Source organism: Falco peregrinus, chromosome 9, assembly GCF_023634155.1.
Source record: "Falco peregrinus isolate bFalPer1 chromosome 9, bFalPer1.pri, whole genome shotgun sequence".
NCBI classification, from domain to species: domain Eukaryota; kingdom Metazoa; phylum Chordata; class Aves; order Falconiformes; family Falconidae; genus Falco; species Falco peregrinus.
The window spans coordinates 31898193-31913481 of NC_073729.1; the positions used below are offsets into that span (position 1 = coordinate 31898193).

Below are 15289 nucleotides of genomic sequence, written 5' to 3' on the forward strand. Positions count from 1 at the left end.
CTATTTTTAGTTTATCTCATGGCATTCTGTCCTACAAATTAGAAAATTTCCCTTTTCTATTAGCATGGATATGGATTCTGAAACACTGTATATATGTGCCCTGTATATATGGTTATATACTGTACATACATAGTAATTCAACAAGGCCTGCAGCTTTCAACTGTTTTAATTCAAGACATTTGAATTGTCAAAAAGAAGTGAAGATCAGCTTGCTTACTTATGACCAAGTGTTTTATGATTATAAGGGATGTGGCCTGAATCTGTAGTGTGCAGGCAGCCCAGCATGAAGTTTGGCGTTAAGTTCACATAATTTGGAACAGGCTCCACCTTGTCTAATGTTTCTGTTTAAACACACCAGCAGTTTCACTGGTTTCTATGACTTAGCACTTCCATTCAACTGTCCCAGTGGACTATCCCTGGTCTGATCTTCATCCTCTTGCCATCAGTGCCATCCTCAATATTTATAACATATATATAATGTATTATATATATATAATATAATTTTGCTTCTGCAGAGTTTTTTCTTGCTCTTGAGAGTCACCTGTAACTTTAGTAAGAGCAGGAGTTATTTTTTTTAGAGCAGTTTCCTCACTTCAACATTTTTTTCTTCAATGTCTCTGCCCACCGATCTGCATCTCCCTCTCTAATACAACTGTCACTATCACTGTCATATGCTGAGTATGTGCTGGCATCATCCTGTCAGTCTCTTTCTGAGACAGATTATAATGAGGGGAAGTGTTAAAGTAGGCCAAACCCGCAGCTTAATCAGAGGTCTGTTCATCAAAATGAACTCTGCTCAGATTCATTCTTTTGGAATGCACAGAGTCCTTGTAGATGTATGCTATGGATTAGTCTCAGGCAGGTCAACTTGATTCTGGTTAATCCTTCTGGGAAACAAAGATTAGTTAAAAAAGAGCGGGAAAGAAAAGTAGAGGTTGCATAAAACCAACTTTTGTATACAGTGTTTTTGTTTGCTTAGGGAAGAACAAGTTAATATGCTGTTTCTATTATATATTGGTTTTTATGTGGGGACAGCTTCTCCTCATGAGTCCTTGTTATTTTTACTGAACAATTGCTACATATCCCCAAATTCTCCCAGTCTGAAATGCACAGGGAAGCAAAACCCCCATCACAGAACAGCATGAGTTGTTAAGATATGTGTTAATGCTTAGGCAGATCAATCATATTATAATTGGCTGTAATTTGCAATTCCACCAGCTATGATGTTTTCTTTTTATTTTCTTTTTTGTTCCCCGCCCCCCCCCATCCTCCCCTGCAGCTTGGTCCCACTTGGAAAGGTGAGAAATTCTATGTTGTCTCTGAAAACATCAAATAAATCTTCTTGCTCTGTTTCTGACTATTGAAAAACCTCTCAAATGGTTATAAATGGGAAGTAGCTAGGTCAACAGCAAACAGGAAATGCATCAACAATGTTTAGATACCATCACCATGTGTCTGATGGAAAAATAAAGATTCTTAGATGTTAAGGTGAGAAGCAAGCATTGCAATCATTTGCTTTACTTCCTGCACAAAATAGGTCAGATAATTTTACCCAGTGATTCTGTGTCGGTAAAAGACTGACTCCAATTACTTATGTCACTGTAGTCATTGTTTTTGCTGTCTTTGGGTATCTTTCAGAAAATTAAGTACTTGATGTTGAGGTACTCTGAAGCCTTGATTTCTGCATGGGCAAACCATGTGAGGAGCATGCTTTTATGTTGTACAGTCAGTTGCTTTCTGTTCCTATTTGTGTATGTGCTAGTAGGCCATTGGGATCATAATTCTGAGATACAGTGATTTCTCCTGGAGATAGTAACAGTTCATTTTCAAAATAACAAGTGCTCATTTTCTGGACATTTTAACTAATATTTTAGTATTAACTATTTCTATAGAATGATTAAGAAAATAAAAACATACCAGGACAGCAGATGGACCTATTGCATGTAGCTAGTTCCTACATCATTGTATCCTGAATGTATAAAAATGCATATGTGGAACACACAAACTAGTGTTGCGTACTTGGCAGCCTTTAAAGAATAGCTGCTTCCCTGTTAATTAAAAGCAAGACATGGACAGCACAGCTGTCAAGGTTCGATTTAGAAAACGATGTAATCAAAGCTTTATTCACACCTTTGGGGTAACTGCATTGTATTTAGAAAGGCTGATTTCAATTGAGTGATTTCACCTGAATAGCTTGATGACAGCAGACTGCACATTCCTCAAAAAAACCCCAACCTCAAACAATAAACTCTTGCAATGTCTAAAATCATTCAGACAGATCTTTCTGGGGTGACTTTCTAGATGGAGCTGGCTTTCACATCTGTGCACAGAGATTGATGTCTTCAGTTTCTTTTAGTGGGATGAGTTGTATATTACAAAATTTTTCTATTATTTGTGAATATAGGATTAATGGACCTCTGGAAATCAAGCAGTTTTGTTATGAATGTCTTGCGATCCAAAGTCAGTTCTCTTTTCCCATAAGACTTATGGCAGTGGGTCATACAATCTAATTTACTTCCTTAGCTGCATGCTGATCATGGAAGGGAGTTACTGATACCCTAAGTTGCTGTTCTTCCCAATTCAGAGGGAAATGCAAAAACTAGTAAGTGATCCAGAATTGGGTGGTAAAAGTTTCCAAGGCCTCAGGGTGTTTTCCTGAAAAGGGACCCTTATTGATAGGATGCTCTTGTACCTTTGAAGTAATACTAGATCAAGCAATTTAAGGCTAGTGGCTAAGGTTTAGCCAAACCGTCTTGTTTGGTCAGTAGAACAGTGGTGAAGCAGATTCCCAGCTGTGTGCATTCAGAATGAGGGGACCCTTGGAGTAAGCCTGCCCTGAGAGCAACCTGGGACAGTCCTATAGTTGTTCTTCAGTTGGGCCCAACTGCTTTGGTCCTAAAGGACCTCATTTAAAGGGCTGCATGATTGCCTTTTCCTGGGAATAATCTGAGTAACAGTTTGGAGAGTTAATGTTTTAGAGTGGTTTTCACTGTGGTTTTAGCTGTTGTTTTCAGCTTCTGGGCATCACAGGCTAAAGTGTCTTGAGCACCAAGCTCAGTTATCTCTGTGGCTGTCTAGTGTATATAACAGCTTGCACATAGCAGCTGGCACAGTGTCCAGGACTTAGTTTCTGATTTTCACGGCTATGTTTCTAACTTGCATGTGTTTATTACAACTCTAGAAAGGAAAGTACCTGCATATACTTCTAAGGAAAAAATTGGGGAGATGTATCACCACTGAGTTGATTTTGCAAAGATGGTTAATAGCAACGTGTGTCAGTATCGGAGCTCCAATGTTAGGGAAATACCATTATTCTTCTATAAAGTATTCCTGAAGCCATCACTTGTGATATTTGCAACGATAGCTCAGGGTATGAAAGGAGAGCTAATGGTCTTGAGAGACTCACAATACAGCTGCTTTAAGAGTGAAAGATTTCTTTAAGAAAAAATCTCCTGGAGATTAATAGGGAAGATTTATTGTCGTGTGTGAGGACTCCAAAAAAAAATATTTGTAATCCAGTGACAACATCATGTGTTCAGCCACATTAAGAAATTCAGGACTTTCTCCTTATGAGTGCATCAGTTATTTTGCAGTTTAATGACATGCAGATAAAATAACAGTGTTTCAGTAAAAATCCTTCGTTGTGTGCACACAAAAAGTGTTAAAAATGAATGCTGTCTCTTTTCTGTGTTTCAGGGGTCAAATCTGACAGATATCTGCACACAGCTCTTGCTCCAAGGGACTTTGTTAAAAATCTCAGCAGGAAACATTCAGGAGAGAATGTTCTTTCTATTTGATAATCTACTGGTCTATTGCAAGAGGAAATCCAGGTGAGTCCCTCTGTGTTTACAGTTTTATAATGGGACCATTCAGAAGTTTTGTAAGTAGAAAGTATGATCACCTACTAATCACTCACTGTATTCCCTGTTACTCTGTAGGGCTGAGTCACAGGTGTGACTTTTCTCTGTTCTTGACTATTGCTGTTGAGACTATATGAGAAAGAAGTCACTATATGTTAGGGTAAATATGCCAGGCAGTAACGACGTCCCCACCCTGAAAAGGGCGCAATCCAAAGACAGAAGTGTAGAAAAAACACAGAGTGAGTTCTTAAAGCTGGAAAGCTTCCCAGAGCAGATAGGTCTCCAGGAGTGATGTGAAGAAGGAGTCCTTGCCAACTTTCATTGTGAGTTATTCCAAGCAGAAAAGGGTGATGTGAAAAATGATACAAAGCCAAGAAAGGGGAAAGTGGAAGACTAAGAAAACATTAAATAGATGCAGGGCACAGAGGAGTGAGGAAGATATGAAGATTAGGAAGTTGCTGTTCAGCATTTGAAGCCCATGTGCTCTGTGTGTTGTCTTACTTTCTTATCCTAGTAATAATTTTTGCATCGTTCCACCTTACAAAACTTAAGCATTATTAACACCTACTGTCTGTCATTAAAATAGCATTGGCAGAGTGAAGGGCAGTTTTCTTCTGCACCAGTTATACTGTATTTCAGCTCATAAGCTTTTAACCTTCACAGCTCCAGTCTCATTCTCATGTCTTGGTCTTTTCTGAATTTGCAATGCATTCTCTACACTCAGATTCACCTCCTCCTTTCTTTCCTGTAATATCCTCCCCCTTTTTCAAGTTCTACTTCTTTACTGGTGATGGCCAAGTAGAGTGGCCAACCCAATTGGAAATTCTCAAAAACCAGAATGTTCTCTCCAAAGAAAATTCTCTTATCTCAAAATTTGGGTTTATATTCCATTTTTTTGTTCAATGGAAATTTTGGAACCATTAAGCTGGGGAGAAACGATTTCAGTAATGTTCAGAGTTTTTGTGTAAATAATGCTGAAACTATAAAAAATATATGCAAACTATTAGGTGAAATGACATTAAAAATTATTAGAATCATAAAATGGTTTGGGTTGAAAGGGACCTTAAAGATCATCTAGTTCCAAATGTAATATAAACATTTCAAGTAAATTAAAAAAAAATTACCCAATTCAGTCTTATACGGCTTTTAATATTATCTAACTGAAGCATTCTGAGTCTGCTGAAATGAAGCAAGAAAGGTGAAACATTTTGACACTTTACCAAATTTGTCAGAATCCAAATTTCCATACGAAAGAGAGTTCAGAAGTTTGTGCGTCTTCTAACAGAAAAGTGTTCTGTTTAAAAAAATAAATAATCGGTTTGATATCTAATCTTTTACTTCTTCAGAGTTCTTGGAAACTGTTTTTCTAGTCCTGTTTGTAGTTCAGGTTAGCCTAGTCCCTCCCATGCTGTCCAGGCATTTTTCCCGGAATACAGAGATTTAGAAAACATGATGTTCTACTGCCTTTTAAGCAACTCAGGTTTTTTGTAGAGGAGACCTTACTGAGCTACTCTGTTTGGCTTGATTTTGGAGGAGACTGCTGTAACAGTTTGATTTTCCCAAAGGACTGATACTGTTTACCTTTGTCTAATAATGTAGCTTGAACTGATGAGATGTCCAGAATCTGACTTCCATTAAAAAGCAGAGTATTTTCTTAATTCTGCTGGGAATTGCCTAATGTAAAAAATCTATTTAGGGATCACCGAGTGACTTTAATTTTGGATATTTCTCCTATCTAGCTGCTATTTATAATTAGTTCAGGATGGAAATTAATGTCTATCCAGTTGTGCTGGTGTAATCATTTGGCCAGCTGCTTAACAAACAACTGACATGTTAGTGGGACATGGATTTTTTTTTTTGGGGGGGGGGGAAGCCAAAAAACTGTCTGTGTCTGTTCCTGATTTGTAATTGAATGACTCTGTTCTGATCTCACTTATGCTGTGCTTAGCTTGTAGAAGTCACTGGAGTTTTTCTTGATTGAAAAATGCATTAAGAATTCAAGTCTCAGTCTTTGATAAATAGTCAACAATGCAGCCATTTGAATTTGGGCATCATATCTTTTCACAACAGCATAAATTAGGAGTAGTATTGTTGAGACCAGTTTAAGATGTGTTTAGAATCAGAATTGGATCTGTGGTTTTAGATTTTTAAGACTGCAATCTCATCTTTAGGAGACTGGTAGACAGAGAGTCCCTTGGGGAGGCAGTCCTGAAGGGGCAAGGTGTCCAGGAAGGCTGGACATTATTCAAGAATGAAGCCTTAAAAGCACAGGAGCAGGCTGTCCCCATGCTGAAAGATGAGCTGGTGGGGAAGAGAACTGGCCTGGCTGAACAGAGAGCTTTGGCTGCAACTCAGGAGAAAAGGAGAGTTTATTAAGAAGGGGCAGGCAACTCTGGAGGACTACAAGGATGTTGTGAGGTTATGCAGGGAGAAAATTAGAAGGGCCAAAGCCCAGACAGAACTTAATCTGGCTACTGCCGTAAAAGACAATAACAAATGTTTCTATAAATGCATGAGCAGCAAAAGGAGGGCTAAGGACAATCTCCATCCTTGATGAATGCAAGGGGGAACATTGCCACAAAGGATGAGGAAAAGGCTACAGTACTTAATGCCTCCTTTGCCTCAGTCTTTAATAGCAAGACCGGTTGTTCTCCAGGTACTTGGCCCCTGAGCTGAAAGGCAGAGACGAGGAGCAGAATGAAGCCCCCATAACCCAAGGGGAAATGGTCAGCGACCTGCTACACCACTCAGACACACACGGGTCTCTGGGGCCGGATGGGATCCACCCGAGGGCACGGAGGGAGCTGGCGGCAGCGCTCACCGAGCCAACCTCCATCATTTGGGCCAAGAGGCCAACAGCATTCTCTCTTGTGTCTGAAACGGTGTGGCCAGCAGGACCAGGGCAGCGATTGTCCCCCTGGGCTCAGCACTGGTGAGGCCACACTGTGAATCCTGTGTTCAGTTTTGGGCCCCTCATGACAAGACCGACATTGAGGGGCTGGAGCGTGTCCAGAGACGGGCAATGGAACTTGGGAAGGGACAGGGGCACCAGGCTGATGGGGACCGGCTGGGGGAACTGAGGGTGTTTAGTCTGGAGAGGAGGAGGCTCAGGGGAAACTTTATTGTTCCCTACAGCTGCCTGAAAGGAGGTTGACAGGTGGGAGTCAATCTCTTCTGCCAGGTAACAAGTGATAGGGCAAGAAGAAACAGCTTCAAGTTGTACCAGGGGAGGTTTAGTCTGGATATTAGGAAAAGTTTCTTCACAGAAAGGGCTATCAGGCATTGGAACAGGCTGCCCAGGGGGCCATCCCTGGAGCTATTCAGAAAACATGTAGATGTGGCACTTAGGGACATGGTTTAGTGGTGGACTTGGCAGTGCTGGGTTAACGGTTGGACTTGATGGTCATAGAATCATAGAATGGTTTGGGTTGGAAGGGACCCTAAAGATCATCTAGTTCTAACCCCACATCCGTGGGCAGGAATGCCTTCCACTTATGGTCCTAAAGGTCCTTTCCAACCTAAATGATTCTATGATCTTTTGCAGAAGCTTAGGGAAGTCAGACAAACTGATGACATAGATTTTCAGGGCAGAGTATTTTTTTGTGTTTTTAGCAGAATCATGGACTTCTGTTTAAATTGAATTCTGATGTCAGGAACAATGTTTCATGTGGGGAAATGGGCTGAGTATTTAAAGGGTTTCACTAAAGCTGCCAGGACAGCTTTTCTTTTGACTCCAGCAGTCGTCTGTAGGAAATGATCTAATAGCTCCAAGATCTCAGTCACTGTCAGCCTGATTGGATGTAAATATCTGGTCATCGCTAAATGTATGTTTGTCACTAAAGCTAGTTGTAAAAGGAAAAGTTGTTCAGAAAAATATGGTCATTCTCCTCTCACCTCAGTTTATCATAGATATTTCACTTTGACAGAATTTTTCTCCCTAGCTGTTTTTTATTGCAATATTCTTTGAGTCTTATGAGCTCCTGGCAAATTGCCACAGCAGTCCCTTCACTGCGCAGAGTTTGGACGCCTGCCATCTCAAATGATGATCATTTGACCAGTTGTGTTTTGGTTCGCATAGCAGGGTTGTTCTTAGATATTAAAGCTCAGCAGGTGTCAGTTGGATAGTTTTAAACCTATTCTAGACATAAAAATCAGAACATAACTATCAATGAAAAGTGCTTTCCTGAAATTTTTCATGAGACACTTCAACAGAGACATTATAAAGCTTACAGATAGGAATGTAAATTTTGGTGCAGAATCACCACAGCAGCACTTTCAGAAATGCCACATACAACGACAGTTAATACACATATGACAGACCATGTGACACTAGCCTCTTTGCATGTTTCATTTCATATTTGAAACTTTGTACACATACCACATTTACCAAAGCTTTAGGCAAACAAAGGGGGCAAATGTAACGTTGTGTCAGGTCGTATTGCAGTATTCATCCCAAAGCCATGTGCAGTTCAGTTGTACTGGTATTTCAATCAGTCATCAAGAATGTGAATCTTGAAGACATCCCCGTCTTCACATCGTCTTGCAAAATAAGCCCTTTATTGCTGTACTGACACTGTTGTAAGCTTATCTTTGTGAGCTGATTGAGTATTCCAGTTATTTATATTAGAGATGTGGTCAAATACCACAGAACAATATAAAGGAATCCTTTCTTAGTAGTCATATCTCAGATTGATTTATACATGTGTATGTTACTGTATTTGCTTATGTGTTGCTAACAGTCTTAATCCTAATTGCAGAGTTACTGGGAAAAAACCATCTAAACGGACCAAGTCAATCAATGGGTCCCTTTATATCTTCAGAGGCCGAATAAATACAGAAGTCATGGAGGTAGAGAATGTGGAAGATGGAACAGGTAAGAGACCAAATACTGTCTTTTAACAACACAGCAAGTCCTTGTGTTGGAAGTTGGTGCAACAATACTTGTCCATCTCCTCTAATGAAATCCAAAGCAAGCTGTGTAACTTCTGATGCCTTCGTTATTAGACCAACTTCTGTAGTTGAAAGACTGGACATGCTTTCAGGTACTAGTCCTTCATTCTGAAATGACCTTATGAAGAGTTTGTGTACCCAGAAGCTTGTCTATTTTCTCTCCTAATCCAATTTAATTTAGTAAAAGATATTTTATCTTCTTTTCATTCTTTCTTTTCTTACATCTTAAGCCAATACAGCTATAATAACAGAAATTCTGGATCTTCTTCTCATTTAGAATACTACCAAATGTTAGTCTTAGCATCAAATCAGTAGAATGGAATGTGACCATGAATGAAATATGGCAATGGCAGTTGTGTTGTGATTCTTGTGTTCTGACACAGGCAGGAAGGCTGGATGGGTTTCTGCTTTCATCCACAAAGGCCACACCAGCCCCTGCTCCTATTGCAAGAAGTCAGGAAGTAATACTATGTCGTTTAAACAGTTGACACTTGTTCCCATGTCTTGTGGATAAAAGTCATTACAGTGCAAAAAGTTAGCATGTCCACAGAAAGTTCAGAACAATAACCTGAACAAACTTCAGAGATTTTTGTCACTGTTGTCATTGTATTTCAAAAATTTTAGTTCTTCTTCTTGAGGTGAAATTACAAAATGTCTCTCTTATGACTGAAACATTCAGACAGTTTGAACAACCTAGCCATGGATACTTCTATTAATATTAGTTCTTCAAGAGTGGTAAGTAACAGCCAGTCACATGGACAGTCAATAAAACGGATGCATGAGGAACACCTCCAGAAATCAAGCTCTTCAAAGAAAATTTTAATTAAGGTGTCCCACACTGATTTGATTAAAGTAGCAGGCCTTCTGTTCACTGTGTGCATTGTGCTTTGGGTTTTTACAGCGGATTACCACAGCAACGGCTACACTGTGACAAATGGCTGGAAGATACACAACACAGCCAAAAACAAATGGTTTGTCTGTATGGCCAAGACTGCAGAGGACAAACAGAAATGGCTGGATGCTATAATCAAGGAAAGGGAGCAGAGAGAGAGTAAGTGGATAATGTATTTTCTAATGCAACAAATGAACTTGTGTACCAAGGAGAAATGTATATGCATGTATAAGTATCTGAGAGAAAAAGAAAAGGTTGCAGTTTTTCATCCATGGACAGAATTAAAATAATGACAAAGAAAATCAAGTGGTTGAAAACAAATATTTCTGAATGTGTACCTTGGGGTTTTTATGGACTTATGTCAGTATGTTTAACAAATGTTTTTATTTACCCGAGCCAGTTTCTTTGATGCATTGAATTACTGTGAAAAAATTACATTTAATTGATTTCATTTGTTCGTCTTTTATTTGTAAGTATGATAAAATTATATTTATCAGTAAAAGGAAAGAAGAAAATCCAGCTTGCAGCCTTCTTCCAGAGGCAGTGGCAAAAACTCGTTCTCACAAACTAGGCCTCCATGATCTTGAAATAAACAGAACAGTTCATGGAGGAAAAACTGTAGAAATATTACGCTTAGACTGAGAACTGTGACAAATGTTTGCAGATACTTGTCACTTTTATCTTTGCTTGTGGAATGAAACAAAACCTGAGCTTATCTTGAAACAGTGTGTACAATAGAAGCAAGTTCACAAAGCCATGATTCAGGATGGGTGATAAAAGTTCTGAGTTCCTTTAAAAGTCAGAACTATCATTCACAAGTGAACCTCCTTCCCTGTTTGCTTAATGGGAACAATAATAGCTCATCGCCAGAGAAAATGACACTTATTTCAAAACATTCTGCGCCTGACTTTTAGAAATGGTTTCCCTCTCTGCACATGCAACTCCATTAAAGTAAAAAAAACCAAACTCCATAATTGCTCATCTATGCTAATTTTGAAAGAGGTCAGACTGAAACCCTTTTTTAGTAGTATGTTTTCAGAACGTGTACTTGCAATGCTTTAGAGTTTTAAAGTATTTTAAGAAAGTTATAGATCTATCACTGAAGTCTAATGAAAGCAGAGAATCTAAATCCTTTAATGTCCTTTCAAAACCAAACCTTAGTTTTTATGTTATAAAACTTTGCATCTAATCTGCTAACCACAATGCACATTGCATTTCTTATTACCATAGAATATAAAACATTTCTAACATACGTCATCTTCTATAAACCTCAATACAGCTTTTGATAATAGCAAGGATACTACCTTCAAGATGTAGATTGGGCATGGTGTAAATTCAAGAGAACTACTTGAAGGCAATGGAGAGAATCAGTTTTGATTTTTGCTTAGTGGTCAGTTCTACATCCCACTGTACTGTAAGGATCCTGATCTTCCACATGATACTTTTTAAATAAAATACATTTCTTGCGTCTTACTATTTCCCTCAGAGTGCTAAATTGTATCTCTGAAAGGTCCTGTGAGTCTCCATTTCATAGTCAGTTTTCACTTTGTGAGGTCACTAGTGCTCTGCAGAATTTTCTGTGCATCGGGTAAAATGTGTGAGGAGAGAAAAGGTTCAGTAAGAAGTAAAAAGACAGGACTAGAGAAACAGACCACGTAGAAACAGGGAGCTTGAGAATATGGGGAGGTGACTGAAATAAATATTAGGAAGGGAAAAGAACTATTACTTAATAGAAAGTTAGTCAAAGTTATCCATGCAGCATTGGCTAGTAAGAGTGGCGTTTTCTCTGATGCTTTTTGTCATATATATTTTTATGATGTGGCTGCTGATGACAGACACTCAGGATAAGCATAGATATTCTGGCAGACATTCCAGGCTGTATTGGAAAATCTCCTTTGGATCAGAGTACTTGCAAAGTCACAGAGATATCAGTGTTTGGATTAGAAATTGGTGAGATTCCCAATTCTGTACGATGAGTTGGGTAGAATGTGCATTCCAGTCTGTCATTTGCATTGGAGCCTGGGGAATTCAGTGATGCAAGACCAGCAGGGAACACGTATATGATTACACAGGCTGTTTTCTATCACGAGTTCACATTGCAAATTAGCCTCAGCTACACGTGTCAGCATTCGCATTGAATTGGATCACAGTATTGGGGGAAGAAGAGGATGGAGGAATAACAGCAGGGGTTTGGGGAGCAAAAACCTTTAGCCAGATATTGGACACAAAAGAAATACTGTATTTGAAAGACAAAATGTTGTGCAAGTCTTAATTTCTGGAACATGCGTTTCAAGCCTCCAAAACAAATGCATTAAACATTTTCAAAAAGCTAGAAAGCAGCTCTGATGACGCAGAAGACTATTAGTTCATTTCAGTATCTTACCATAGAGCAACAGGATTTACGTCCAGTTAGGGTGACCTGCTTTTCTCAAAGAATGTACAGTTTTCATTTTCTAGCCTTATACTGATTGCTGTCTGATGTCAATCTCTGCAAACAGCAGGCACATAAGTAAAGGACCAATTCAGGCTGCCTGTTTTCAAGCTAATCTTAGAGATGTCTAAAATCTGTGCCTCTGTTTTGGACTCCAGAGTTGCCTAATTTGCAAGTTCTAGAATAACATAGCCAGAAACCAAAAAAAATTTGTTTGGGCTAGAAGAGACAAAACATCTACAGCAGCAAAACTGCTTTTCTCATGTGCTGCCCTCCTAAAGCAATTTGCAGATCTAAAAGGCGGAGTGCCAGAAAATGCCAATTATGGCTATAGTTGTAACATAGACACCTATTGTTTTCAGAGAATCATCCTCCTGACTGTAGCAGTTTTCAAGTTAACATAAACTATGTGGAAACTCGTACAAAGTGGATGTGAAATTTTCTCTATATCCTATTATCTGTCATTCCTTAAATCATTCAGTATTTATTTCATTGACTGGATAATATGATTGTCAAACTGTATTTTTAGTCTAGGGATATTAGTAAATAGGCTAATTAAGAAAAGATGAGAAAATAGTGTTCCAGTCTAGTTTTGATTTAATTAAGGATATGAATTTAATTTAAGCAGGTTTGTGTTTTTGACTTCAAGTAATATAACGCTCAAAAAGTCATCTGCTCTGTCAAGCATTTAGCTGCCTTGAACAGATCTACACTGGCAGTTATTTCAGGGTCAAAAGTGAGATTGCAACAGGAAACCTGTTTCAGAAGGTATAGAAACAGGTAGACTGGTTTGGGTTGGAAGGGACCTTAAAGATCACCTCGTTCCACCCCTGGCCATGGGCAGGGACACCTTCCACTAGACCAGTTGCTCCCAGCCCCACCCACCCAACACCCCCAAGCACTTCTCCACAGGGCTGGTCTCAATCCATTCTCCACCCAGCCTGTATTTGTTCTTGGGATTGCCCCGACCCATGTGCATCTTTCTTTGGAACTTCTCCATGTTCTGTAAACCGTTCTACTTTGTGTGATGTGATGTAATCATAAGTTTAAAGCTACTTTTTAAAATGGAGAAGAAATGCTGCAAGCATCTCAGTGGCGCTAAACTCACCTTTTTTATTCATATAAATAAATGACCCAATTTCCCCCTTACTTGGAAAATAAGTCAGTTAATTTTTGTGTTTCGACCATTTTTTCTGTTTGGCCTCAGCTTTTGACTTTAAGCAAAGACTTTATTTGATGTTAAGGACCTGAAGGAATTTTCACTTTGCATTCCAGGTTTGAAACTGGGAATGGAGAGGGATGCATACGTCATGATTGCAGAGAAAGGAGAGAAGCTGTACCAAATGATGATGAGCAAGAAAGTGAACCTTATCAAAGACAGGAGGAGAAAATTAAGTACTGTTCCCAAGTGCTTTCTTGGCAAGTAAGTGGCATTTGAATTGAAAAGGCCCTTTCATACCAATTAAAAGAACAGACTGGATTTTCTGGGGCTGGCATTGTGAGATCAGATCAGATGTGCTTTGATGCAGCTTAATTGAAAAGGCTGATTTATTAAAATTAATCATTGATTTCTATTTATGCCATACACAGGCTGTATAGTGACAGTTCAATCTATTGTACAGTAACTCATAACAGCTGTTGCAAATCAGCAAAAGGAACAAGAAAAAATACCTTAACTCCCACAAGCTCAGGGCTGTTGGTGGCACAACCCGTATCCTCTTTTGTATACGAGCAAATGCTTATCAGGTGATGTTTAAATCCAGCAGAACTGTCCAAGTCTCAGGGTTGAATTTAGAAGTTTCTTGTTTGTCAGGGTAACAGACACAAATGAAATTTTGTGCATCAGGAGTCCTGGTGCATGTAATAAAGTATAGGGCTTTATTGGCTGGAAAACCTCTTTTTCACTTAGTCTAGGTATTACAAAATAATTCTGAAGAATGACATATATGAGGCAGTAGAAGAGAGACCCTGTGGGTGAATCAGATCAGAGATCAGGTACGGTAGCAGTGGAGCTGTTGCAGGAAAATGTCCTGCATGGCACACAGGGAGACACATTAGTTGACATGAGACTTTTCTGCCTCAGCTGTTTATGATTGAAGTGATCAACTGTGGGAGGAAAAAAAGTTCTGAGAGATAGATTATTCATTCATATCCCTTCCCTCCCCGGTCTCTGTAATGGGAGTTTGCAGGCAGCATTCCTTGGGTACAGGGTGTGGAAATGGTGCATTGTCTTTCTGTCTGACGGAAGGCGGTGTGGTAAAACAGGCTGGGGATTTTTGAGCTGTAAAAAAATTCTTGATTCTTGGAGATTTGGTTGCTTTCTTCTTCACACACACACAGACACCCTACACACCCCCAGCTGATCCTGCTGGATTTAAATTCAAACCTTTAAGCTCTGATTTTTGGAGGCTTGATACAGCATTTCCTATTTTCCATGCAACAAGAAGCACCAGGTAAGAAACTTAGGTTCTTTCAGGCTGATCTATATGAGCCTATTGTGGATTCTCTAATATTGTGCTTAGTGTGAGGTCTTATCTGGGATTTCCTGCTATTCCTTTTTATTTTAAAATGTCTGTTTTCCTGCATGCTCTGTGATCTGTCCTGCTCATTGCCCTCAGTTTGCTTGACAGCCACCTGAGACTCACCTGACACTCCAGTAGTGAGGACCTGACCTAATGTTGTCAGTGGGTAACTGAGCCCAAAGTGAGATACCTATAGGTATCCTGGTCGCTGACAAAAGCATTATTTCTGCTGATGTTCCATCCTTCCCCACAGAAAATAACTCTGCTGATACCTTTCCAACAGTCACTTGTGGGTACAGTCCCGGGCAACTCAGCTGAGTGCCACTCAATCAGTACAATCCAGTCATGATTTGCACACTTTTTGTATCATTCCTGGAGATTCCCCTGAACAATGCATCTTGGCTGTGACCTGTTCTTTTTTTCAGGTATTCCTGCCTAAGGGAGTCACTGATAACTGTGCTGAGATGTACTTAGTGGTTTTCTGCTACATGCAGCTGAGAGTAACACTAAGGCTGCAAACAATAATCTTTCTCTTGGCCTTTGGATATCAGATAGCATCTAATAATTCAAGAGATATAATGTGTTTGCAGGAAAAAAAGCATAAACTAATCCTAGTATCTTCAGAAATGCCACA

General features: G+C 39.4%; 1 protein-coding gene across 2 annotated transcripts in view; it reads left to right on the forward strand.

The window, feature by feature from the left end:
• The window catches only part of PREX1 (phosphatidylinositol-3,4,5-trisphosphate dependent Rac exchange factor 1), a 165136-nt gene that overhangs the window by 94529 nt on the left and 55318 nt on the right, over window positions 1-15289 (forward strand). For both annotated transcript variants that reach the window (XM_055813561.1, XM_055813562.1), the window contains exons 7-10: window positions 3697-3830; window positions 8618-8733; window positions 9712-9861; window positions 13409-13556. In XM_055813561.1, coding sequence (XP_055669536.1) covers window positions 3697-3830; window positions 8618-8733; window positions 9712-9861; window positions 13409-13556 — 548 coding nt within the window. The remainder of the gene's footprint in view (window positions 1-3696; window positions 3831-8617; window positions 8734-9711; window positions 9862-13408; window positions 13557-15289) is intronic.